The sequence below is a fragment of the Neolamprologus multifasciatus genome, chromosome 10, assembly GCF_963576455.1.
Source record: "Neolamprologus multifasciatus chromosome 10, fNeoMul1.2, whole genome shotgun sequence".
Taxonomy (NCBI): Eukaryota; Metazoa; Chordata; class Actinopteri; order Cichliformes; family Cichlidae; genus Neolamprologus; species Neolamprologus multifasciatus.
In genome coordinates, this window is record NC_140448.1 from 1,296,336 (window position 1) to 1,321,775 (window position 25,440).

General features: G+C 38.4%; 1 protein-coding gene and 2 long non-coding RNA genes across 4 annotated transcripts in view; 1 reads left to right on the plus strand and 2 right to left on the minus strand.

Moving 5' to 3' along the window:
* opcml (opioid binding protein/cell adhesion molecule-like) overlaps window positions 1-25,440 on the minus strand; it is a 401,362-nt gene that overhangs the window by 53,779 nt on the left and 322,143 nt on the right. For both annotated transcript variants that reach the window (XM_085173864.1, XM_085173863.1), the window contains one exon: window positions 15,868-15,993. In XM_085173864.1, the coding sequence (XP_085029990.1) occupies window positions 15,868-15,993 (126 nt within the window). The remainder of the gene's footprint in view (window positions 1-15,867; window positions 15,994-25,440) is intronic.
* LOC146509308 (uncharacterized) lies at window positions 2,762-8,802 on the minus strand. Its single transcript, XR_014876337.1, has 2 exons — window positions 3,793-8,802; window positions 2,762-2,919 (listed from the first exon to the last, which is right to left on the minus strand). It is a non-coding gene; the product is annotated as an uncharacterized LOC146509308 (long non-coding RNA).
* Window positions 10,727-13,395, plus strand: LOC146509309 (uncharacterized). Its single transcript, XR_014876332.1, has 4 exons — window positions 10,727-10,752; window positions 11,127-11,279; window positions 11,940-12,029; window positions 12,624-13,395. It is a non-coding gene; the product is annotated as an uncharacterized LOC146509309 (long non-coding RNA).

Here is a 25,440-nt window from a genome sequence, read left to right on the forward strand (position 1 = left end):
TGACAGCAACACTAGGAAAATGACGTTGAGTGTCAGCCATCAACACTACAAGCTTTCTCGTGTATTTATAACTGGGGTAGGTACCTTAATCCTCAGTCAGTAACAAAATTTGGCAATAATGCAACACTACAGCATATAAACTAAATTGAGTTGACAATTTTATTATGCCCTCATTTTGGGGAGGAATCCATGGTTTAAAAAAAAACAAAACAAAACAGAAGCAAACGAGCAATGTCACTATTATCTAGCTAAAGCAATAAATCATATGTAAGTCTGGATTTGACATTTGAGAATAAAAAAAAAACAATTTCCTGGGTCTTAGACTCAGTGTGCTGCATTTATAGCCTTTGTGTCTTCTCAGTTTGTTGCTCGTTTGTACCATTTCTTTGCTTGTGTCTTCACCATTAATGTTTATAGACTTCATTTTCAGTGGCCTGTTTTGCTGCTTGTCACAATAAAAGTTTGTGTTTTGTTAAATACCTCTATTCTTTAAAAATCGATGTTCCTAGACGGCTTATATGGTTTTCTTGCTCCAGTTTCCTGCTTTGAGTTACTATTCTTGCAATTAAGAGACAACTGTTTTCCTTAAAAGTTGAAAAAAAAAGTTTTCCAATGGTAAAAGCTTTACAGCAACAATTGTCTAAGTTTAACTGATCTAATTACATTCTAAGCTTTTTGATAGCAATGTCAGTTACTTTGCAATTTCATAAAGTAATGTTTTTGAGACACTTGAATTATGAACAGCTAGAGCTGCTAGAATACATTGGAATATTTAAGTCAGCTGACTTATATCTTTTAATCCTTCTAATGCTTTTAGTGGCCGCCAGGGGGTAGCTGGAATAATTTATGTTACCTTATGAGCTAGACCTGACACCAAGTTTTGCAGTGGAAAAAAACATAAAGGGGAAACATTAACTGACAGGAAATTGAGAAGCTGCTTCTCTGTACACAACTCAGACTCAGACTGTCACTATCTTGTGACAATGAGGACAGGATTTATACTAAAGAGGACATAAAATCACCACATTTTAACTGATCTTTTTTAATAAAGTTAAGAGTGTTGTATGTTAAGGAAAGTGTTTGGAGTTCAAATAAAAATACATAAAAAATATATTAATCATAATAAATTTTTTAAAGTAATTTTCTGGCTTGCCTCCATATTGATGTTGTATTACTGATGCTATCCTCAGGATGGCACTCACAGCAGCACAATACAAGTAGTTCACTTATTACTGTACAAAAAAGGAAAATTGCAGAAAATGAAGCCCACAGGTGTATTGATAACCTAATCACATATCCGGTAGCATCTGGCTTTAAGACAATGAGCAGGAGTGAAAGCTAAAAATAAACATCTCAGAGGAACAACTGGTGTAAGGTGTGGTGAGGTTCAGGAACACTGCTTAAGCAGGTATGAACAGTGCGCAGTGATGCTGATGGGAAGTGAATCAACCAGCTGTTGAGAAGCTAGTCACTTGTTTAGGGATGTTTCCTGCATAATGTTATCTGCACTTACCAGATCCTTCTCTGTAAGAAGAACGGTTGGAAGTTTCAAAGCTCTCCCTGCAAGAACTCTGTGCAGAGAGTTTAGCAATTCATCAACAGCAGGTTGATGAATTGCTAACAATAAATTAACAATAACTTCAAAGCATTTGATCTCAAATCATTTAAAATATCATTAGTTGCTTTTCTTTTAAATGCTGAATGAAACTGTGGAGTTTAAATTAATTTAAATGTGATTAAGTTCAAAATCATATTCACTGTTGCTGTTTGACTAATAATACATTGGTATAAGAAAGCCTTTACCCATTACTATATAAGTTTGGGTTAAATTACACTGGACGCACATTGCAAATCTTTCGAAAAATACATATTTTGTTTAATTTGATAGAAGAAATATGTTTCAAAAGTGTTGGGACTGGGCTATGCTTACCACTGTGTAGTATCCACTCTTCCGGATGAGACAGACTGGACTTTTGGGAAATTAATTTTGTCCTTTTTTGATAACACGATATTATTTATATTTTTCATTTCCTGACATGCGTATAGAAGACAATTCACATGAAAGGCCTGAACTGCAGACATGCCATTTCAGGGTCCAGACTCTTCTACCATGAAGCTGTTTAATAGCTGCAGTTTAGCTGCAATTTAGCATTGCCTTGTCTTGCTGAAACATGCAAGGCCTTTAATGGAATGGAAATCGTCTGGGTAGAAGCAAATGTAGCTCTAAAACCTGTATATACCTTTAATTACTGGTTGTTCCTTTTCAAATGTGCCACCTGTCAATTGCAAAAGCACTAATCCATCCCAATACCATCAAAGATGAAAGATTTTAAAACCTCTCTACTTCTCCTCTCTTGGTCCATCTCCTCTTTATTCCAGAGGATCCAACAGATTTCACATTTTGATTTGTCTGACCACAGAACAGTTTTCCACTCCTTTGGCCAAGAGAAGAAAGTAGCATTTTTGGTTCATGTTTACATTTGTTCTAATTATTAGAGCTATAACTTGCACTAGGTGGCATGGTGGACTGTGGCAGACAGACAGTGATTTCTGCAACTGAACTGTAACTGTAACTGTACAAACAACATAAAATAATCAATTTCCACAGTAAATTGTTTTCATAGAGAATAAACAATAAAGCACATTATTAAACGACATAAAAACATTCACAATTTGACCTTTACAAAATGTTAACATATTACACCTGACTACCCTAAACTCGACAGTTCTGTCACAAACAAACATCTTATTTTTCTACCACAACATATGAGATACAAATTGCATACCTCATTGGCCGCATTAACTTGCAGGGGTTAATGAAAACGCATTTTGCCGTGTGCACTCTTTCCCACAGCAGGAAAACTTCTTTGCACACATCTACATAGCTCTACCACCAAGTGAGAGAGGAAAGCATGCTGCCTGTCGCTACCCGATCCGTACCGGAAACCCGATCCGTACCCCGCATGCGCAAATCTTACGTCACTTCCTCTCTTTGCCAGCATTGCGACATTCAATATATTTGAATGATACGTTAGCGCCCAGTTAGCTCCTAGCATTTCTCAACAGCTCTGCCTCCTTTTCGACTATCGGGACATTTAAACAATGGATAATCCGTATACAAGCAAATTCATGCTTTTCTCCTCAACAGAGAGCGTCCCCCAACTGAACAACAGCGCCGTAAAATAAGAAGAATAGCGCCTAATTACAGACTTAATAATATTGACTTAGCAATGTGTCACGTGAAGATTCAGCAGCCAGATTAAGTGTTTACTGACAATTAACAGTGATAGCCGACATCATCATCACTATTCCAGTCAATCCTCTCCACACAGACAAGCATAAACACACTCGACTATCACTAAATCAAATTTAACACACGTTTGCAATGACGCCAATTCAGTGTATAATAGGGTTCATTCGCTCGGTCAGCAGGTGGCAGTATCTTCGTACACTGGGGAGTAAACTGCCATTAAATGAACAGAAGAAGAAGAAAACATCTGCACATGCGCGGTACGGATCGGGTAGACCCAATTTGTACGGTCCGACTTTGCACATGCGCAGTAAGGATCGGGGAGTCCCGATCTGTAACTATCTTTTTATTTTTCGTTTTTGTCTACATTGTACTGAAATGCTTCATTATTGCAAACATTTTAAGATATACTTATTATTCTTAACATTTTAAGAGATACTCTGACCCATAACTATCGTAAAACGCTACGACCGGAAGTCGACACCTTTCGCGCATGCGGGGTACCGATCGGGTTTCCGGTACGGATCGGGTAGTGACACTGCCCTCTACCAAGTGTGGCATGTAACTGAAAATATTGTCAACCCCAAACAACAGACTGAACATTGGTTCCACCCTGGAAACATTCTATAAACCTTTAAATGTGTATTTTTAAACCAACAATGTATACATTAAATCTGATATATTAAAATAAAGTATTTTTAACTTATTTATTATAACTTAAACCATGAAATTATTTTAAACTGCATAACTGCTGCTGACGGCAGCCACACTCCCACCAAATCACTGGTGATTTTCAACTGAACCTCATTGCAAAAGAAAAAATAAGTGTAGATAGTCCCTTGGGTCAAAACATAAATTACAGAGATAGGAGTTCTAAACTACTCAGCTTCAAGTAGGGTAACTGTTTTGTGGATGGGTCTCTCAAGATACACTGGCTTATTAACTCTTTTTTTTCTTTGGTCATCCAGTGTTGCATCACTGATTAGCAGCTTGAGTTAACTAATGATTCCATCCTCACTAGGGTACACCTTGGTTACCTTGGCCAACTTCCACTCATTTCTGGGTAGACTATTATCCATCAGCATCACAATGTCATTGATCTTGGCGTTGCTCTGTGTTTTGTACCATTTTCCTCTCTGCTGAAGATTCAGCAAGTATTCCCTTTTCCATCTGGTCCAGAATTCATTGGCTAGGTATTACACCTTGCACCATCTCTTCCGAAGATAAAGGTCTTCCTTCACAAACTCACCAGGTGGTGGTAAAACCACTGAAGACTTCATGGTCAGGATATGATTCGGCATAAGAGGCTGTGGACCAGTGGGATCATTCAGCAGGTGAGTTGTTAAGGGCCTACTATTTATGATCGCCGTGACTTCATAAAGGTAGGTACGCAAGGATGAAATGTCAAGCCTTTTGGATAAATGATCCAAAATGGATGTCAACACACTTCTAATCGTCCTGATCTGCCTTTCCGAGGCCCCACCCATATGACTGGTAGATGCTGGGTTCATGACAAACTCACAACCTAGTGGTTTTAGGCTTTCTTAATCCATTTTCTTTACAGATTCCAAGAACTCTCGTCTTGCTCCAACAAAGTTGGTGCCCTGATCTGACCTAAGCTGTTGAACACTTCCACATACAGTATGGCGATAAAGATTCTAAGAACATTAATAAAGGCCTCCTGGTCATGTCGTCGAGTAACTCTATATGCACAGCACGAGAGCACAGACATGTGAATAGCAGACCGTAGCGTTTAAGTTTCTTTCTTCCCTCCTTAACGTAAAACGGGCCAAACTAGGCAAAAGGGAGGCGATGTTTCAACTCTTTCACGCGGTAAATCTGCCATTCTTTGTACTTCAGCATTCCTTCTGAATTTCCTACATTTGACACACTTGTAGATGTAGGAAGACACTGCGTGACTACATCGTAATAGCCAAATGCCATTTGATCGCAGCTCATTCATAGTCATCCCACGTTCCTGGTGATGAACCTTTTGATGGAAGTGTTCAATCAGCAACTTTGATATGTGGTTTTTGCTCAGCAAGATTGCTGGATGTTTGATGTGTGGGTGTAAATCTTTGATTTCTTCGGAAAACAGTTTGTTTTAAACAGTAGCTATGATGAAAAGCTCTACTTCTTTCCTCTCCTCAAGACTGGTGACTTTGTTGGTTCTGCACATCAGACCCTTAACCACTTTGACACATCGCATCAGTCGTGCAATGGCTTTAACTAGCCTTATCCAGTTTGAGAACTTTGAGAAATGATTGAGCAACGAATCTTCTGTGGTCAGTGTCTTATGGACAAAAGTCTTATGAAGTTCTGGATCTTCAGCTCCAAACTCTCCCACCTTAATTTCATCAGTAGGAAGTTTATCCTGCCTGAGAAAATCTGGACCCAGTTGGAAGTAATTAGTCCCTTTGCTGTCAGACCCCTTGATGCATGGTCAGCAGGATTGTTCTCAGAAGTCACATATCTCCATTGGTCTGGATCGGAACCATCTTGGATACGCTGAATGCGATCTGCCACAAATATGTGAAACCTTCTAGCATCGTTGTTGATGTATCCAAGAACAACCTTCCAATCCGTCCAGAAGAATTCTTGGGCTTGAACTTCCAACTCCCTTTTAAGCAGGTTACTCGCACTGCTGCTGATAGCTCAAGCCAGGGTACTGTGGTGACCTTTGTAGGAGTCACCCTGGCTTTGCCAATAACTAGAGAACAGTGGACTTGGTTTGAAACACTGATTGCTCTCAAGTAAGAACATTCACCGTATCCTTTAACACTCGCATCTGAGAAATGCAGCTCATATCTTTCAACTTTCTCAAAACCTTCTGGGAGATAACAGCGCTGAATTTTGGTGCTAGCCAGGTTCTTTAAATCTAACAGCCAAAACTCCAACCGTGGTTTGAGCTCTTCTGACAGTGGCTCATCCCATCCAACCTTGTCTTGATACATCTGTTGGAGTATTTGCTTTCCAACCAGAATAAATGGTGCCACAAAGCCAAGAGGGTCATAGATGGATGCCACAGTTGATAAGACTCCTCCTGTGGTATCGCTTTGGTTGTCAAGTAGTGCATATATACGAGAATTTCATTCTCTGGGTTACTTGATGTAGATAACCAAACTGGGACAACTGTAGAGGAGTACATGCTGTCCATGCCTTGCACTACTCTGTTTGATGTAGCTTCATTTGATGGTTCAGGGGTGTGTTTGCTCTCTGTTCTTTCCTTTGACTTAGCATATTTTGAGTTTTTTACACTCTCCCCATGCTCATCACTACTTTTCTCTCTTCTGGTTGTCCTTTCGCAATCTTCATGTAAACATGTTGGGTGTCTTTCCTTACATGTTTCACAAAGACTCCTTCTTTTGCAGGTCCTTGAATGATGTCCTGGTTGTAAACATCCAAAGCACAACTTCTTTGTCTGGACAAATTTAACGCGTTCTTCAACTGGTTTTTCCTTGAATTTCCAGCATGTCTGAATACCATGATTGCATTTTTCACAGAAGGTGAATCTCTTGGGTTCTGCATTCTCTTCAGAGTTGCTCACAAGCACCTTTGCACCAATGTTTCGTGCCTTTGTTGTCTTTATTTTTTCACCATCACTGGACTTCAAGACATGAAGAGAAGTTACTGGATTGCAAGCTATTTTTGCTTCCTTTGTGATGAATTCCACAAACTGACTGAAAGTAGGAAACACATTACAAGTTTCTTCTATCTCAATCACCATTCTGGCAGTTTTGTTAGAAGTTTTTGACTTTCATCACAGTCATTCAATACTTCCAGACTCTTAATCTGGGACATTGCAGCCTGGCAGTCTCTAAGGAAGTCTGAAAAATCCCTCTGCTCAACACTGTCTTTGGGTCCGATTTTGGGCCATGCTGCAAGCTTAGCATGTTGAGTCGTAAGCTGCATCTGCTCCTAATAGGAAATAACTTTTGATGGCCCTTTTTGCAGGTCCACCAACATATTTACAAAGGTAATAGGTCTTTTCATTTACTGGAATGTTTTTCCTACCTATTAGGGTTTGAAATGACATCTTCCAATCGTTGTTTCTCAGTGGGTCTCCCATGAAGACAGAAGGTTCAGGTACTGGTAGATGGCTTACATTAATAGACTCTGCTATTGCTTCAGCAAGGACTGTGACACTATCTGTTTGGTGTATCACGGGATGCTCACGTGGACTCCTTATAGCTCCTGGAGATCTATGTTGCTGAGCTGCATGGTTATGAAGTAACTCTGTTATTTCCTCATCTGAGCTTGCATCTTGTTCATAAACTTGGAGCCGTGCCTTTGCCGCACTTAGCTTCTTAACAGTCTGTAAGCACTCTATTTGTCTGCGCGTCTCTTCCAGTGCTTTCTTTCTTGCCACATTTTCTTCCTCTTGTAATGCAATCCTCTTTCTATCTTCTTCCAAGTTCTTCCAAGGCTTCCAAATTCTTGTTGTTCATATTCTATCTCCTGCAGGACCTTTAGTGCAACTTGTGTGGCAGCCAGCTCTGCTACGGCCTCTTGTCTCTTAATGGAGGAAAGGCTTGACTTTCGCGACTTTATGCTGGAACTACTTGCAGAGCTTAAACATCTTTGAGAGCCCTTACTTGTGCCTTGAGAAGCTGAAGATGAAAACACTGAGCTAGACTCAGGCCAGACTAAATCCTCTGTCTGAACATCTTCGTTATCTTTATTATGAAGACAAGTGGTTGCATTGTCCAAGATTATTTTAGATACCACGTCACAGGTGTCAACTCTACGACGGATCTCACTGTCTGGGGAAGCACATATGCGTGTTTCACATCTGCTAATGCACAACTTAACTTGCACATCAAATATTTCAAAACCTCAACAGAGGGGGCTCCCTTCATCATTTTCTTAGCTTGCTTGGCAGTTGCTTTCCATTCATCATAAGTTATATTGAAACGATGCTGAAGTTTTTTTGACTTATCATCATGCAGTTCCTGAGCCTTTTCAGTAAGCTTTTGAGTTCTCTGACTTATTCATGGCTCCTCTTCACGTGACTGCTGTACATTTGTGGCACTATTATCCTCAAGTAAGTTGCCATTCTTAGTTTCATATTCAGTCATTTGATCCACTCTACAATGTTTACTTATTACTTGGCACAAAATAAATTATAGCTATGCCTTTAACAGACATGCGGTTTAACAATGGACCAGCTCAATTGCCTGAAATATTAATAGCTACAAGCTTAACCTTCCCTTTAGATGAACTTATCCAACACATTAAGAATGGATAATACCTTCAAGATGTTACAACACCTTAATAAAATATTGGAATGAATACCATCTTGAGTCATATAAATATGGTGAACTTTGTTCCTAAAACCAAAAACACATACAACACAGCACTTACTTCTACAACACTTCTAGCATCCAAATAACACAAATAGGTAAAATGACTTCACCTATAAAAAATCTTAATTGGACAGAACCATGAACTTAGAAAGGAAATATGCAGAGCACCAGATTACTTAAAGTTTCAGTTCTTACAGTGTTCCTTTAAAGCAATTAAGGAACACTGTAAGAACTGAAACTTTAAAGCAATTAACAAAGTTGATCCACTTCCTAACATTTAACTTGTTTTAAATGTATCACTTGACAGATAATCCATGTAAAACTTTGAGGCCATTTGAGTTTTTATTTATTTTTTCAATAATTTAAATAAATGCAGTTTTTGTATCACTACCCCACTCTTCCACAAGTGGGATCAAAAATGACCCCAAGCAGTTCCTATGGAATTTTCAATGAACCATTAATTTTTAGCAACTCTGACTGTCCCACTTACACTTCTGGTGGATCAGGAATTAATTTTTAGACAGTAACAAACGATTTATACTTTTCTGTGCATTTCAAATATTGTCCTTTCTGATGTTTATTTTTAATATCTAAAGTAACATGGCTACTATGAGGCCAGCTAGGATCCCTGTGGACCTTGCCCTACAAATGATCCAGGACAGAGGGGATAAAGAGCCCATCAGAGGCATTGACTCAGAATCTGACTTCTTAGATATAGAGGACCCAGATTATTGTCTACACCACTGAATAAGGCCAGTCAGACACAGAGGAGTCCTCTGAAGAGGAAATGGATATTGTGTCTAACAGAATGAGCCCCTCTTCCTGCTCAATATTCTGAATAGTCGGCCAGGGCTTGCACCTGGGTTTAGTACTGTCTCCCCAATAGATGCATGGAAGATGTTCATGTCTGATAATATAATAGAGGAGGTGCTGACATGCACAAACATGGAGGCACGAAGAGTAGCCAGAGACAGGGGAAAAGAGCTCATGGCCTAACATAAGCTCATGGCCTTCATTTGATTAACCATTCTTCCAGGAAGTGAACTGGTATGTACCATTCGTTGTGTTTTTTGGGAGTCCTCTGGACTCTTCCACACTCGTGGAAGAGTGTAGGTATTGGTAGGTTGTGCATCCAAGGGTTAAGGGCAGAGGCATCAAAAGCATCAAAGTGGTTATTCTTCCCTTGTCTTTTTAAAGATGAAACTCATTGCTACAGCCAGGAAAAAAATACAAAATTCACCCTTTAGACCTGCTTTTTTGTTTGTTTGTTTCTGTCTCTATTGTTATGTATGTATGTATGTTTCTTTCACTAGTTAGCTTACATAAATCAATGTAGGAGTATCAACAACAATGCCATTTTATGTATTTGGACAAGATTTACTCTAAAACTGTAACTTAAAGAATTTTAATTTTAAATCCAGCTTCATGCACAGTGCACTGAAAAAAAGGCACTGGCCATCTCTTGGATTTATGTAAGCATCTTGCATGTATTTAACACAATTGCCTCATGTTTTAAAGATAAATGTAACCATATAGTGTAAAAACTACATGATATGCTGAAAGGGTGTATTAAATTGTTCATATCATGTTCAGGTGAAGTAAGACAATAAGATAGCAACATTAAATCTCGTGAAACCACGCGTGATTTCATCTCGCGGGCTTTGGATCGTGGTTCAAAAAAGGCATCCATCTCAGTCAAGTCAAGCAGCCAACTCTATGTTTTTGGTATGTCTTGATTTTTTGAATTAATATTTACCATATTTCAGCTAAATGTAGTTAAACGTCTAGAGTGTCGCCATGTAACATGCTAAAATAGACCCGTTAGCTTATTTGCTGTTTTATCTGTTGTCAAAGAATTGGCGCTTTTTCATTTGAATTTGTCTTTGGCACAAGAGCCGTTATATCACATTAAACCTAATTATGAGGCACTCATAACATAATTTGGTTTTCTGTGTGAATAGATTTGTCAGCTGACTCTTCAGTTACATTGTGTATTTACTGCACCGTGGTGTTAGTGAGATTTTGGACATTGAACAGCTTTAGCTAATATCATTAGCGGCATTATGCTAGCTTACATCCCTACCCCTCCTGCCCTCACCTGCTGTCCTTTTGTTTTTGTTTTTTTTGCTTCACATTGACCTCTATTCTGCATTTCACCAGGAATGGGTGGATGGATTGTGGGTTCAAGGTGTTATGGTAAGAAAGTATATTCTATTTTCGCTTAAGGTTTCTATAACTTAATTATAATAGGTTTTGTATAGTTATTAGGTGCATGCATACACAAATAGACCACCCTATTAATACAACTGAGAAATCCAAAATCTGCCATAGGTTTAACTTATACCTGTATGTATTGTCAGAAAGGTGATTACTGGACTCACATTAATGCACACTTGAACTAAAATGAGGTTGTAACTTGTGGGTTGTTGGGTTGCAAATCAGAAACAAACATCTTTGGATTTTTTTAATCCCATAAGATCTGGAAACACAGTTTTTATTCAACAAAACATTACTGATTAACCAAGCACAGTGCCTGCTGTTATTTCAAAAATAATTTTATGTCATTTCAGATAAAATGCAGTATTCCAGTGCATCCCAAACATGCCTTTACAGTCAAGGTTTCTGACGGAGCTGAGTTTCTCTCTGACAGTCTGCTGAAAGTGTTTGCAAAGTGATCGGGGGAACAGGGCACAAAGCTAAAGGATGTAGCTGCCATGATGACAGTAACCGCGTATACACTACAAAGTGTATATGTATTGCATTAGGTCAGTAAAAGAATTTTATGCTGCATCCATTGAAACAGTCAACTATTACCTGTGAGTACTGATTCCACTGAAAGGATGCCATAATTTTCATCATGCATTCGGGGTGGCTGTAGCTCAGGTGGTAGAGCAGGTCATCTACTGATCGGAAGGTTGGTGGTTCGATTCCTGGCTTCCCCTAGTCTGCATGCCAAATATCCTTGGGCAAGATACTAACCCCAAATTGCTCTCCGATGCATCCATCGGAGTATGAATGTGTGTGAATGTTATCTAGAAAGCACTTAGAAAGATGTGCTTGTGCGAATGGGTCTGAATGGGTGAATGCACAAGTTGTGTAAAGCGCTTTGAGTGCTCAGATGAGTAGAGAAGTGCTATATAAGAACCAGTCCATTTACCATTTACTGGCCCACTGAGAAAAAATTATCTTTTTTTAAAAATATATGTTCTGGAAACTATATATCCATAAAGTTAATGTCAAACAGGAATTTTTGATGTTGCTTTGTAGATGCTGGTGTTGCATGTTGACTGGTTTAAAAAGTCAAGAGATTTTGTCTGGGATCATTTTCTTCTGTGCTATTGAAAAGTTCACAAATCTCTGTTTTCTTTGTTATAATACTTTAGGATGACATTAATGCTCAAAGGGAGTCCCTCATCAAAGTGCTCCGCATCTGTGTGAAAGACAATTGCAACATCTTAGTGCAGGAGTTCATGGTGAGTGTTTTATGAGTAGATTGTGGCTTTGCAACATTTAAAAATGCATTTAGTTATCCACGTGATCCTCATTGGACTGGTTAGGACCAGTAGTCCCCTTTAATAATTTGAAGTTCACATGAGGCCTGGTAGTGAACTTGGCCGCCGGCCCTTGAGGCCCCACCCCCACCCCTGTATTAGGGGTCACATCAGTGTGAAAAAACTTTAAATTTGTCATTCTAGTGAACAAAGGAAAATCCCACCAATATTTACATTAGCTTTTGTTTGAAAAAAAAATGACCAACTGACCAACAGCTAACCAAATTGTGGGGCTGAAAGTCTAAATTCTAACATCTTCTGAGTGACATAACCTGGATTTCTGATGGGCCGGTGTCTTTCTAACAAAAACTAATGTAAAGCATTTGAAATTATTATGTTTTTCACTCTCTCTTAGAAACCCTGTTAGACCATGAATGGCAGCATGGCAGGCCACTCTTTGGCTATAGCTATTTACTATGTTGCTTTCAATGGTTTAAATTACTCTAACATTAGAACTGGTAGATTCAAAAGAGAGTTTAAAAAGGAATCTTAAAAAAATGTTTTGTGTTTAACCAGGACTTGACTGAGGCCACTGCACAGATTGAGAAAACCACAATGAACATCTGTCTCCAGAGGATGCGCCAGGCAATGACTTTTCTGATGTTGGCATCATCATCGAGGGTATAGTAGTTCTTCAAGATCTGGATAACGTGACCTTTGCAGTAGCCATGCTGTTTGGACCTTTTTTATTCCTTCAATATGAGTTACCCATCACAACTCTGCTACACTTTTGAGGTGATTCAAAGGGTGGTAATGGAGTTGGATGCAACTCAGCTCTCAAGAAAAGCTCACAACTAAGACAAAACTGCTCCTGCAAGGAAAGCTCACTGTTATGCATGCAAGGTGATCAGCTCTAGGTGAGAAGACATTAAATCTCACACTTGTTCTGCTGCATTTTTGAAGCTCAATTCCAGGAACAGATCGCAGGGTTCATTTTTTTTATACTCTGCAACTGCCATGAGGATGAGCCGTTTTTTTTGTTGTTGTTTGTTTTTCCTTTTGCTCTGCACAAGTTCTCTGTTTGTCTGTTTGGCAGCATTTTTAAATTTCTCTTTGTATTTTTTCTTTCTTTTACTAGTGCAGAGATGTAGCGTGAACAGTTATACAGTCTAAATATCCCATATGGGTCGTGTGAAATGGTATTTTCAGTTGAAGTAAAGAACGTTGAATATTTCTAAGTGTGCTGTTTTGAACCAGGATGTCACAGTATGATCAGTGCTGTAATTTTTGACAGTCACTGTATCAATGTTATTTTTCAGCCTCTTGAATAAAGGTTTTGACCTGCAAATGCTAATTTCTTTAGTTATTGGGGTAAAATGGGTAATGTTAATAGGAAGGTGTTTGCCAATTCAGTAACCTAATTTAATGTTAATGGAAACTAACATTACCTCAAATTGTTTAGTTATAATTGTTGTTTAACTGAATCTTGACGTCAGAGTCCTTAAATAGAATGTTTTGTATTGTCCTGTAACATTTTTCAAAAGAAACAGTCTAATTTCTTTGCTGTGATTGATTCCAGAGAACACGGAAGAACTGACATTATTTAACTGTTGATTTATATAGATTCAGTGGAGGAGTAATGTCAGTTTAATTCTTTACCTACTGTCAATGCAGTGAAATTAGACATTTTGTTTTTAAAGGTTACTGGTGGATGCCAGCAACCATCTTGGAAAGGAACAATACAATCTGTTATAAGGCCTCCATTTGAAAATTGTGTATTTGATACTAGAATATAATAGCAAAATGTAATTTGAAGATAACATGTAGTATTTAAGTGACCAAGTAGTATTGGATAAAAGTTATTGAATGGTGTTGGGATAAAGTGAAAAAATTGTGAAGGATTAAAATATTCCAAGAGCTCAAATTGCTTCATTAAAACATGTTTAAGTCACATTTTATCAACACAAATTGCACAGGTTTATTGAACATGAATAAATTGTGTTAATTTAACTCAATTGTTTAAGTTGCTGCCAAAGCAAAACATCTGTGTGCAACAAATTTCCACCATTGAATTAAGTAAATCCAACAACATATTTTTTTCAGTGTGTTAAATGTATAACAGTTGTTCAGAATAGGTGTCAGTGGTATAAATTAGACTTAGTACATGTAGTGTTTCATGTACTCCACGTACATGGTAATTTTACAGTAATTCACTTGAAACAGTTTTTTGTGAAATTTTAAGTTCAAAATAAGTAACATTTGCCAAACACTCTTTTCTTATTCACAGTGAAGGTGCAGCACCTTCTATGCAAAGCTACAATTGTTTATGTTGCTGACACTATTTGAGAGTGAACATTTTATGCCAGTTATATAAGTAATATAAAGTGCAAGACAACATTGCAGATTTAAGACATTTGAGACATTCAAGCAGCTTAAATCTTAAAAAACACAGTTTGGCAATGAAGTGAGCAAACAAGCACCAACACTATCCTTTGAGGGAATAGTTCATTATCACTAGTGACAAACATGAAAAGCAAATGGTAAGAAGCAAGTCTGAAATGCTACTCTGCAGGAAAAACATTTAAGATTCTGAGTGCCAGCAACAATTTCTTTGGCTGCCCAGAGATCTCCCCACATAGTATTTCTTTTCTTTAGTGCTAGTCAGAGAAACGTCAAGTAAGATAATCCATTACTTTCCTCACTGACTAGAGCACATACACACACAAGCATAAAGACAATATACCAGGTTGACTGGCTGTTGATGCCAGTTTATTACTTCTAATTCTATTTACCACTATTCTTGCAACTGTGCACCAGCTCACAGTGGGTTGTAAAGAGTTTCTTTCTGATATGGGGGGAGTTTCAAATCACATAACAGAGTGACTTTTTATATTTACATTTTACTTACTATTTCCTTAAATTTCCTCTTGATAAAATAAAAGATATGTTTTGAAATGCAACATAATTTGTATTTCTTAAAACTTAAAACTGAATTGAATATACAGTCTGTGTTAATCACACCAGTCCACACTGTAGTTATTCTAATAGGGTTTAACTGATTTATTTAATTGCCTTAGGGCAACTGTAGTTGTGATTTGGTGTTATACAAAGTTGGAAGCGCAATTAGAACATAGAACACACAAAGATACACATACGTAGTGGCACACAGAGCATCTTAGGTGGTATTTTGCTGTGAGGAGCCAACAATCCAAACAAGCCAAACAATCAAAAAACGAGCTGTGGCCTCTAGCCAAGTAATACTTTGATTGGAGTTCATTCTTGTCAGGCCACAGACTGTGCAGTTTCATCTCCTTAAATCCACCACTTTGAAAAGAAGAAAGGGTTGCAGCCTATAATTAATCTTAAACCCTGTTGTGGAAAGTGTACGTTCATAAAAACAGCTACAGATTAATTTCCATCTAGAGATAAATAGCTGTTCTACATATAGAAGAAAATTCATGTGAAACAAGAATTGGGAGTGTTGTGTGGCAGTCTCAAGTGTATCTGAGTGTGTGGGGAGTTGGTTTAGACACCTTTACACTGAGGTAATGAGTTGCTTCACATATTTGTTTTGAGAAACTTTTAAATGAACTTTGGCAACTTTAATGTTAATAGAGATCAATATAAATTTTCTAGTTTTGAACAAAAGAAAAGTATAGTAACAAATTCATGATTCAAAATAATAACAAAATAATTTTTTATGCCACCATGAGTTTACAACTCAACTGGAATCCAAAAGGTTCTGCAATGGGGTACTCTATCACAGGATTTACACACAGTAATCAGCTGAACAATAAAATAAAAATAAACCATGGCTTACCCCTTGGTGAATGATGCTTCCAAATTATGTTGGCATCAGGTCGACCAACTGCCAGGCACATAAGATTGACGTTGCTGCCTTCATTCACCGTGACGTCCTTTGATATGTTAGTGATCCTGGCAGGTACTGAGGGTAGAAAGGAGAATCGTGATTGATGTTTTTACTCTAATTAATGACAAATAAGCGAAGTACTTGCTATTGCATGTGGTCAGACCCATGATGAGGTTAAAAATAACCCCAGGGATGGGGACTCAATTAGCATGAAATTAGCTGACAAATCTCTCAATTCTCTGGCTCGGTGCGATGTTATACATGATTGATTTTCTTCATCATGTATCTATGCCACATTGCTTATTAGACAAGCATCAGACTAATTTGAAGTACAACAGGATTTTAACTTTCACCAAGGAAATTTGATTTGTGTGTGTGGCAGGCTCATTGATTGAGTATGCTCTGTAAGAGGATAACCTCAAGTCAAGGGTTAGACGTTACTGTCCTTCACTGTAATTTAACTCTCTCATATTGACTTGAACTTTAAAACCACATTAGCCCAAAGTGCTGGGTTGACATTCATAGAAGAAAAGGACAGATGAGAATTGGCATGTGCCTTAATTGATCATAAATAATTTCATATCAAGAAAACAAAAATACAACAGTACAAACCTGGTTTGTGAAGGTTCTCAGTGATCCAGGTCACTGTAGTCTAAGGAGCTTGGAAAGAAAAGCGTCTGGACTTTAAGTTGCTTGAATACGTTTCAACTCTCATCCGAGAAGCTTCTTCCGCTTCTTCCATTCTGCCCTAGAACGGAAGAAGTTTCTCGGATGAGAGTTGAAACGTCTTCAAGCAACTTAAAGTCCAGACGCTTTTCTTTCCAAGCTCCTTAGAGTACAACCCTGGCCACATTTATAGTATTAATGTTACTGCAATAATGTTACTGTGTTGTGAAAAAGTGTTTGCCCCTTTCCTGATTTCCTATATTTTTGTCACACTTAAATGTGATTATTAAGCAAATTTAAATATTAGACAAAGATAACATAAGTAAACACAAACGTTTCTAGATGAAGGTGTTTATGATTAAGGAGAAAGAAATTGAAACATAATTGGCCCTGTGTGAAAAAGCGATTGTCCCCTAACTCTAAAATTGCGACTTCTGAGTTATTCAGGAATGCACTAATAGAATGACAGAAGGAGTGAGGTGTTGCACCAAGGATGAATATAAGAAAAAACGTTTTTTAATCATGCAAAGCTACTATTGAACACTCCAAGAAAAATATGTTAGAAATAACTATTATAGGGCTTATTTCACTGGACTATAAAGTGATCCATTTTATTAGCCATTATTTTGCAGGTATGGTAATGTTTTAGTCCTCATGTCCTCACCTGATGCTTCTATTTTTGTTTGTTGTTGCTCATTGTCCCTGCCTTCCCTCTTTGCATGTTTATGTGCGTGTGTGTGTGCACATGTTCTTGCCTTCATATGAACATGGGGCCTTGACAGTTTTCCACTCTGAAGCCAGCCACACCTGACAATGATCACATGTTTGTAGCTCATCACTAGAGACCTACTTAACAGAGTGGCTGTGCTTCAGTCAACACTGGATCGTTGTGTGGCAACAGTCAGCTCGTACAACTGTGTTTTGGCAAGTAAGGAGAACCATGTGGAGGGAGCCATGTGTGTTATTGTAAATATTGCTGTGGAAGCTGTGGAGAAAGAAGCTTTTGGAAGAGAAGTCACTGTACTGGAAGCTGGGAAGTCACTGCTGAAAAGATTACGTTACACTCTAAATAAATTCACTGTCTTCATTCTGGGAGTCCTGCATTGGGTCCTATTTTCCTGACAGATTTGACAGAACGATCCAGCCAGAATGGACTATTAAATTCCGGTTCTTTAGTATTCTTTACGGCCAAGAAAGACACAGGGCTCAAAGTGGTCCTTTTACTTTAAAAATGATCTTTATTTTACATATCCGGATATGGAGACCTGAACACAAAACACACAACCCCAGGTCTGAAGCACAAACGGAAGCCTAGGTATTTATATACTTGCTCTCTACGTCACACCACACTTTAAGTTTCGATCAAACAGCCTAGTTGGTTTCACTTTCTAGCTGCAAAAGCACGCTCTGCAAAAACATGTAATTTCCTGTCAGCTTGCAACCTAGTTTTACACTGAAGTCTGGGCCTCTCTTATATAAACTAATATAATCAGCATATAAGCATTTAAGATTATATATTTATTACCTAACAGGACCCAGTGGATTTGAGCCCTGTCAAGCAAATGCTAACGATACAGGAAGACCGACTGGATGGACGCAAAAAAATATTACAACACATTTCCAAGGAGCAGAGGTCAATGCAACCACACTTTGCGGAGATGCTTAAGATGCTTGAGTCTTGTTTATTCATTATGTTCTCAGTGTATTTTATATTTTGTAGTTTAGTTTGCTTACACACTGGAGTTTATTCAGTATTTCTAGTTTAGGTTTTCTTGGGTGTTGGTCCAGTTCATGTCTTTTTATCAAATCTCTGTGTCTTTCCCTCAGTATTCTCCTAGTTGGGTCAGTCTTGTCTTGATGTTTGTCTAGTTGCCCGTTTCTCCAGTCATGGGCCCCATTTCTCCTCCCTCTGTTTCCTGGGTTTTGTCTGTCTGCGTGCCACTATTCCCCGTTTCAGTTTGACAGTCTCTTGTCCCATGTTTCATGTTCAGCTGTGCCTCCCCTGTCTTGTTAGTTTATGCTCAGTCTGTTTCCTCCTGTGGTTTGTTTCCTCATCTGCCCTTGTGTATATTTATGCCAGCGTCACCCTCTGCCCTGCGTTGTTATGTTCATTAGTTTAGTTCTGATGTTTTCCCAGTTTTGTTTTTGTATTAGGACATCCAGCAATAAAGCAGTGTTTGAGTTGTTCTGCCTATTGAGTCTGCATTTTGGGTTCAATTCCCTTCTCTCATGACATTAACAGCTGTGTTTTGTTCATATTCAGGAAACTGTGTAGCGTGTCGAGGGAGCCAAGTGTGTTTTCATAAATGTTGCTGTGGGAGCTGTGGCAACAGCTTTTGGAAAAGAATTCACTGCACTGGAAGCTGGAAAGTCACTGCTGATATTGAAACTGTTTTGCACTGTATTGTTTTACACTCAAAGTAAACTCATTGTCTTTGTTCTGAAAGTCCTGCATTTGGGTCCTGTTTTCCCAACAGGCTTCACAGATAATTTACACCATCAAGAGGGCATCACTACTCCTGATTTTTTGGAACTCGTTTGTGACAGATTTTGTTCATTTTTATGGACAGAATTTCTTCTCAGCTTCTCATCTCTGCTTTTGAAGATGATGCAGTTCTGTTGGCTTCATCAGGAGGTGGCCTCCAGTTCGCACTGGAGCGGTTCAGAGCTAAGTGTGACCCGATGTAAATGAGAATCAGCGCCTCAAAGTCTTAGACCATGGTCCACATCCAGAAAAGGGTGAAGTGCCCATTCCAACTCAGGGGCCAGTTACCGCCCCAAGTGGAGGAATTAGAATAGAGTAAGTGAAGGGTCTCCAGCTTGAAAATGCCAGTAGGCAGGTGATTGAAAAAAACATACCTCCCCTGCCACCGGGCTTGCTAAGTTGTGGCTTGTGGCTGGGGATGCATCATCCTTCATATCAGCACAGCCAAGGTTTTATAGTAAGTAGTTAATTAGAAAATGAAATCCAGAAGCGATCAAAGGAGGAAACTAATGCTTTCCTTTAATTTTTGTTGAACATCTAGGCACAAGTGCTGAGAATGATTTTCTCTACAATATTTTTTTCTAATTTTAACCTTCATTCTACTGGTAAATGGGTTTCCTTCACATGGAAAGGAACAAAAATGCTACAATGTGGTATCCTAATGGCACAAGAAGAAGTACATAATGATATAGTATGCATTGCTAGAATGACTTGCAATGATGTGTTTGAGAAGATAAATCATACATTTATGACAAATGCCAGTGTCAGAAAATGCAATAGCAAAATGTGTAGATGGATATTTCTGGATGTTTGGAAAGTAGGTACCTAAAATAAGCTAAGCTACAACATCCATGCTCATCTTCCCATTCCTACTTCCCACTCCACTTTGCGCCTGTTTCTGGCGCAAAGTGGGAGATAAACAAACAAGAGAGACGATCAGCTGATCATTGATCGGTTTCATGATTGAAGTAGCAACAGGAGAGGGAGGGAGAGAGAATGAGGGGAGAAGAGGCAGCTGTGCACCAAAGACAGAATAACTCCAGCTTTGTCTTTTTTTCATTCTAGTTGAAGTCCGGGACTAATCGCGTTCCTTTTCCTCTCAATACAGATGTATTGTAATTGGTCCAGCCCAGAGTTGATCATGACCAATTGGCTAATCCACCACTTTTCATTGTTTATACTGTTACAAAAACTAACAAACATAAAAATGAAAAATCACCATCAGCCCACCAGGCAAATGCCCGGTATGCCCCTGGTGGGTAGGGCTGCCACAAACGATTATTTTGATAGTCGACTAGTCACCGATTATTTTTGCGATTAGTCGACTAATCAGATCATTCATCCATTGGACGTAAAGCGTACAACTTATTGCACCAGCAGCATCTGCTCTTATATAACTATCATTAGCTTACAGCTTTAAGTGTTTAAGGTATGTGCTAACTAAAAATAAAGACAAGATGATAGTTTATTAAATTTTAATGAAATTTGCAGATTGTTTCGGTGAAGTTTAATAAACTCCTTGCTATCTAAAATATAACAGGACACTGGAGTATATTCTTGAGCATCTCACACTTCTGATAATCAGTTGTATGCTTGACGTTTATTCAGCTGTGTAAAAACTATAACTTTAATCTCAGCCAAACCGATTTACTCAGGAACAAATAAAATACTAAAAAAAAGCCAAACAATAACATTTTCAAGTTATCTAAGTGACTTATATTACATGTTTAACCTGAGTAGCGAAAGACGGCGGTGGGTTTGAAAACGATTTGCCGGCTCTAGTGAGCCTTGCCCCTGGCCAGCTATCGAGCTAGTGGGTAACAGACGTCTCTGAAAACGTCGGAGCGCTTTTGAAAATATGTGGTGTCTTGATAAACTGAGCAGATATTTGAGGTTTACACAGCTACATTCTCGCCTGAACATATGTTAAATGTTTATTTTGTGACCCAGAAAGAATAATAAGAGTAATATTAAAACTAACTAGCTGCCGCCATTGTTGGAAACTGAGCTGGGCTGCGCTATGAATTCTGGGACAGAGCTACTTCTTCTTCTTCAGGGTTTAACGGCAGCTGGCATCCTTGTACATGCAGTGCTGCCATCTTCTGTTTCAGTCCGTTATTACACTCTTAAATCCTACTACTTATTCCTGCGTCTTTTGTGATCTTACAAAGCTTCAAACGACGCGTCGACTATTAAATCAGTCATTGACGATTTTGATAGTCGACGTAATCGTGACTAGTTGACTAATCGAGGCAGCCCTACTGGTGGGTAACAGGCATCTCCGAAAACGTTAGAGCACTTATGCAAATATGTGATTTCTTGATGAATCGAGCAGCTATTTGAAGTTTACACAGCACCATTCTCGCATGAAAATATCTTAAAAGTTTATTTTGTGACCCAGAAAGAGTAATATTTCAAACTCCGCCACTCTGTGTTCCTCCGCCACTGCCTCGTTTGAGTTTTGGACGAAATGGATTCTGGGATATTGCATTTCGTCATTTTGAGCTGAATGGAGACCAGAACAGCCAATCAGATATTTTTGCATCCAAGTCTGTGATTGGCTGGTTTTGTGGCACAAATATAACGGTGTACACAAAGAGTTGAACGCGCACGGGCAGAAATGTTGAGAGCACGAGCAACACATTGCGAGTGAGCGCAAATACAAAAACTGAGTGAGAGGGGCTGCTATTGTGTGTGTGTATGGATAATAGCAAACACTGAAATACATTGTTTGCACGCAGCAATGAATTTTGTTCACTAAAATTTAGCTTTTCTTCGCTCAAAATAAATTTCTCCTCAAAATGCAACACTTGCACCTGCAAACTTTTTTTTCTTGCGCTCAAATTTTTTTACGTGCGCTCAGAATAGTGGCACAAAAATAACCCCATAGATAGCTTGCTGAAGAACTTGAGTTTCTTCTCCCCCCTCCATGCTGTCAGACACTTGAAAGTGACCCGCGCATGCTTCTCAGCCAATCACAGCGGTACAGACACCCAGCCTTCCGTTTCCATTAAACTCCTTCCGTTTCCACTATACTCTTTCATTCACATACATTATTCTCTTGAATACATATATTTTCTTCAGACATGTATGCATTCTCTTCTTACATACATATATTATTTGTGAGATTAAATGCATATTGAATGCATGTAAATGAGAGCAAAATGTAGGAATGCATAAATGAAAATACATGTATGTTAGAGTGAAAATTTGTAAATATGTACATTAAAATACATGTATAAGAGAGCACAATATTGCAATGTGTGTGTTAAATATGTGTAAACATGAGAATAAAAGTATCTAAATATAAAAATTAAAATAAAACTATGTGAGAGTGAAAGTATATGTATGTGGAAGAAGAATATATGTATGTGAGAGTGAAAGTATATGTATGTGAGAGTGAAAGTATATGTGTGTGAAAGAAGAATGTATGTGTGTGAGAGTGAAAGAATGAATTTTGGCTTGTACGGCCCCTCATATCTATGCATTGAATCAAACTTGTTATTAATCTCTGGCTCTCTTCCGCAGCATGTCTTTTATCCTGTCTTCCTTCTCTCTCCCCAACTGGTGGTGGCAGATGGCCACCCCTCCCTGAGCCTGGTTCTGCCATAGGTTTGTTCCTGTTAAAAGGGAGTTTTTCCTTCCCACTGTCGCCAAAGTGCTTGCTTATAGGGGGCTATATGATTGTTAGGTTTTTCTCTGTATGTATATTTGTAGGGTCTACCTTAAAATATAGAGCGCCTTGAGGCGACTGTTATTGTGATTTGGTCTACGAATAAAACTGAAAAAATTGAATGTTATGTGTGAGATGCAGGAGTCACATAGAGAATCAAAGACAGCAACAAACAAACTCCTTGGATTTTGTAGTACTGATTTCAGATGCATTTAAAGAGCTCATTCATTCTGAAATACAGCACCTTTGTGGCTTCTGCTTTTATGAAACTTCTAGGTAAAACAAGACAATTAGAAATATTTAAGTGAAATCAAACATTTGATTTATTCCAGATGAGAATAGATAGTGTGAAGAAAATAAAGGAAACATAGCACCTCTACTCAGAGTTGTTTTAGGATGACTCTGAACCTTTGACATATGCCAACATCAAAGCCTCAGCTCCTGTGCTAACAGTCACCAAATCTATAATAGACGCTAACTCTTCCGTCATAGCAAATTATTATGCAACTGTAACATAAAAAGAATCACTGTCACTGAGTTTTCTAATCTGCCATCTTATCTCAGAGCAATAGACATCCATGACAGTTAACTTTGTCAGATTTAGTGTCTTGTCAGGGGTCGTTGTTAATTCAGAGGCACACCCAACTTCAAGGGAAGGAAGCAGAAAATGATCCAAACCTTCGAGGATGAGAAATGTGATGAAACACAAAGGCAGAGGCTGTGGGTGGGGGGCTACTCATGCTCCGGTGAAGTGGAAAAAAACTAAGTTTGTTTTCCTGCTGATTGGTAGAAGGCACAACACCTGCTTCCACAGTACCAGCTTTCTCAGTTCAAAGGCACCTTTTCATATGGGACCCATTGTATGTTATGTTCCCGGATCCAGTCTAAAGTAATAATAGTAGCACTGAAGTGAAACCAAATGAAGGAACATGATGCATAGTGTGAATATATTACCTTGTGATCAGCACTACAAGCACGTTGACTGAGAGCTCTTTAATTCCTTACAAGTACAGACTTTCATTCACATGTTCATTTTATTGAATATGGGTGGCTAGCAGTGCTGGCGTTGTACCTCTTTTAGTATTTCCTGGTTAATGCATTTTTAACATCTAATAACATAATATGGAGCTCTTTTAATTGTGACACAGCTGTACCCACTTTTACACTGTCTATGAAAAGGCAGCATGTTAAATTGTTTTCCACCTTGAGTACAAGAGTTCACAGTGTCTCAGTGGTAGATGCTAACCAAATTATTCATTTTGTCTTTCTCCACAAAAGAATATTTATGCTAACTTTAATTCACATGCAGACTTCTGAAAACATTTGAAATGCTACTTTAGCCAACCTTAGTGTAATTATTGTACAATCCAGCATGAATAAACAGGATGAGAAGGGCTAACCAGCAATGATGGGAACTGATAGGAATTTAGTGATTCAGATTCCATTATCAATATCACCTATCAATTGGATTCCTTACTAGTTCTCTTATTGATTCTCGTTGGGTTCTCACTGGCTCCACTTTGAGAGTCACCACCACTGCTGAGCAGCATATTAAACAGATTACATTTATGCAAATTAAATGCTGTGTGGTCAAATGTGCAAGTTGGAGGTATTTCCACTTATTGTAGTGATCATTATTGGGGTTATTACTAAAAATTGTAATGTGTTACACGTATTGCATACAACATTTTTCTTAAAAATAATGCAGTACATTACTTAATTACTTGTAGGACAAAGCAATTTGTTATAGTGCACATTACATTACTTTCACATGACCTGAAACATGTTGTCTAGCAATCATCATTTAACAATATATGAATATGATACAATCCCACACACCACCACAAATCACTATCCTAATAAGGACACACATATGATCTTTCTCTTAGTATTTATGTGTGAACACAAAGCTGACAACACAAAGCAAAGATGAAAACAAGCACAAAGAGACTTTAAAGTGATCGGCACAGTGATTCTACTTTAGAAACAGGAACAGGTAGAAACAGAGGCTATTGACTGGTCATTCATTTGTTACCTATTGAAGTTCAGGCTCTGGCCACTAGGCTGGGGTCGGTGGTCACTCAGCTTTATCGTTACTATGGTTCATGGCTAGTTTAGTATTAGCATGCTGTTAGTACAGGTCCTTGCAAAGAGCCGAAGTTGTGTTATTCATTTTATTATTATGTTGAATAATTCAGTTTTTTCATATCCTGGATGAAGTTTGCACTTTAACATTGGCTCTCATCCTTTTTTGTGCAATAAAAATGTCTATGTCTATCCATGCTGTAGACTGTGCCACTATTTTCTATCTCTGGCGCAGGAACTAAAGTCAGCTGAGTGTAGTGCCAGAGCAAATGCAAGTAGAACTGATATGCAGAATCAATAGGCAGAGAGACTAACAATGTCAAGGAACTGAACTACTGGGAACCAGTAGTTACAATTATTAGTAGTAGGACTTACAATTAGTTTTCAATTCCCATCTCCAGTAAGCAGTGAGGTTAAAGATCTTTTTCAACCTGCAGTATTTCCCACTAATACACAATTTACCAGAAATGTTTCATGACCCTATCCCTTGTACCACTTTTGATAGATACCACTGCAGTTTTGGAGATGCTTTGACCCAGTTGTCTAGCCAACAAAATGTGGCTCTCATCAAACTCACTCAAATTGTTATTTTTCTCCAATATCCTCCTTCTAA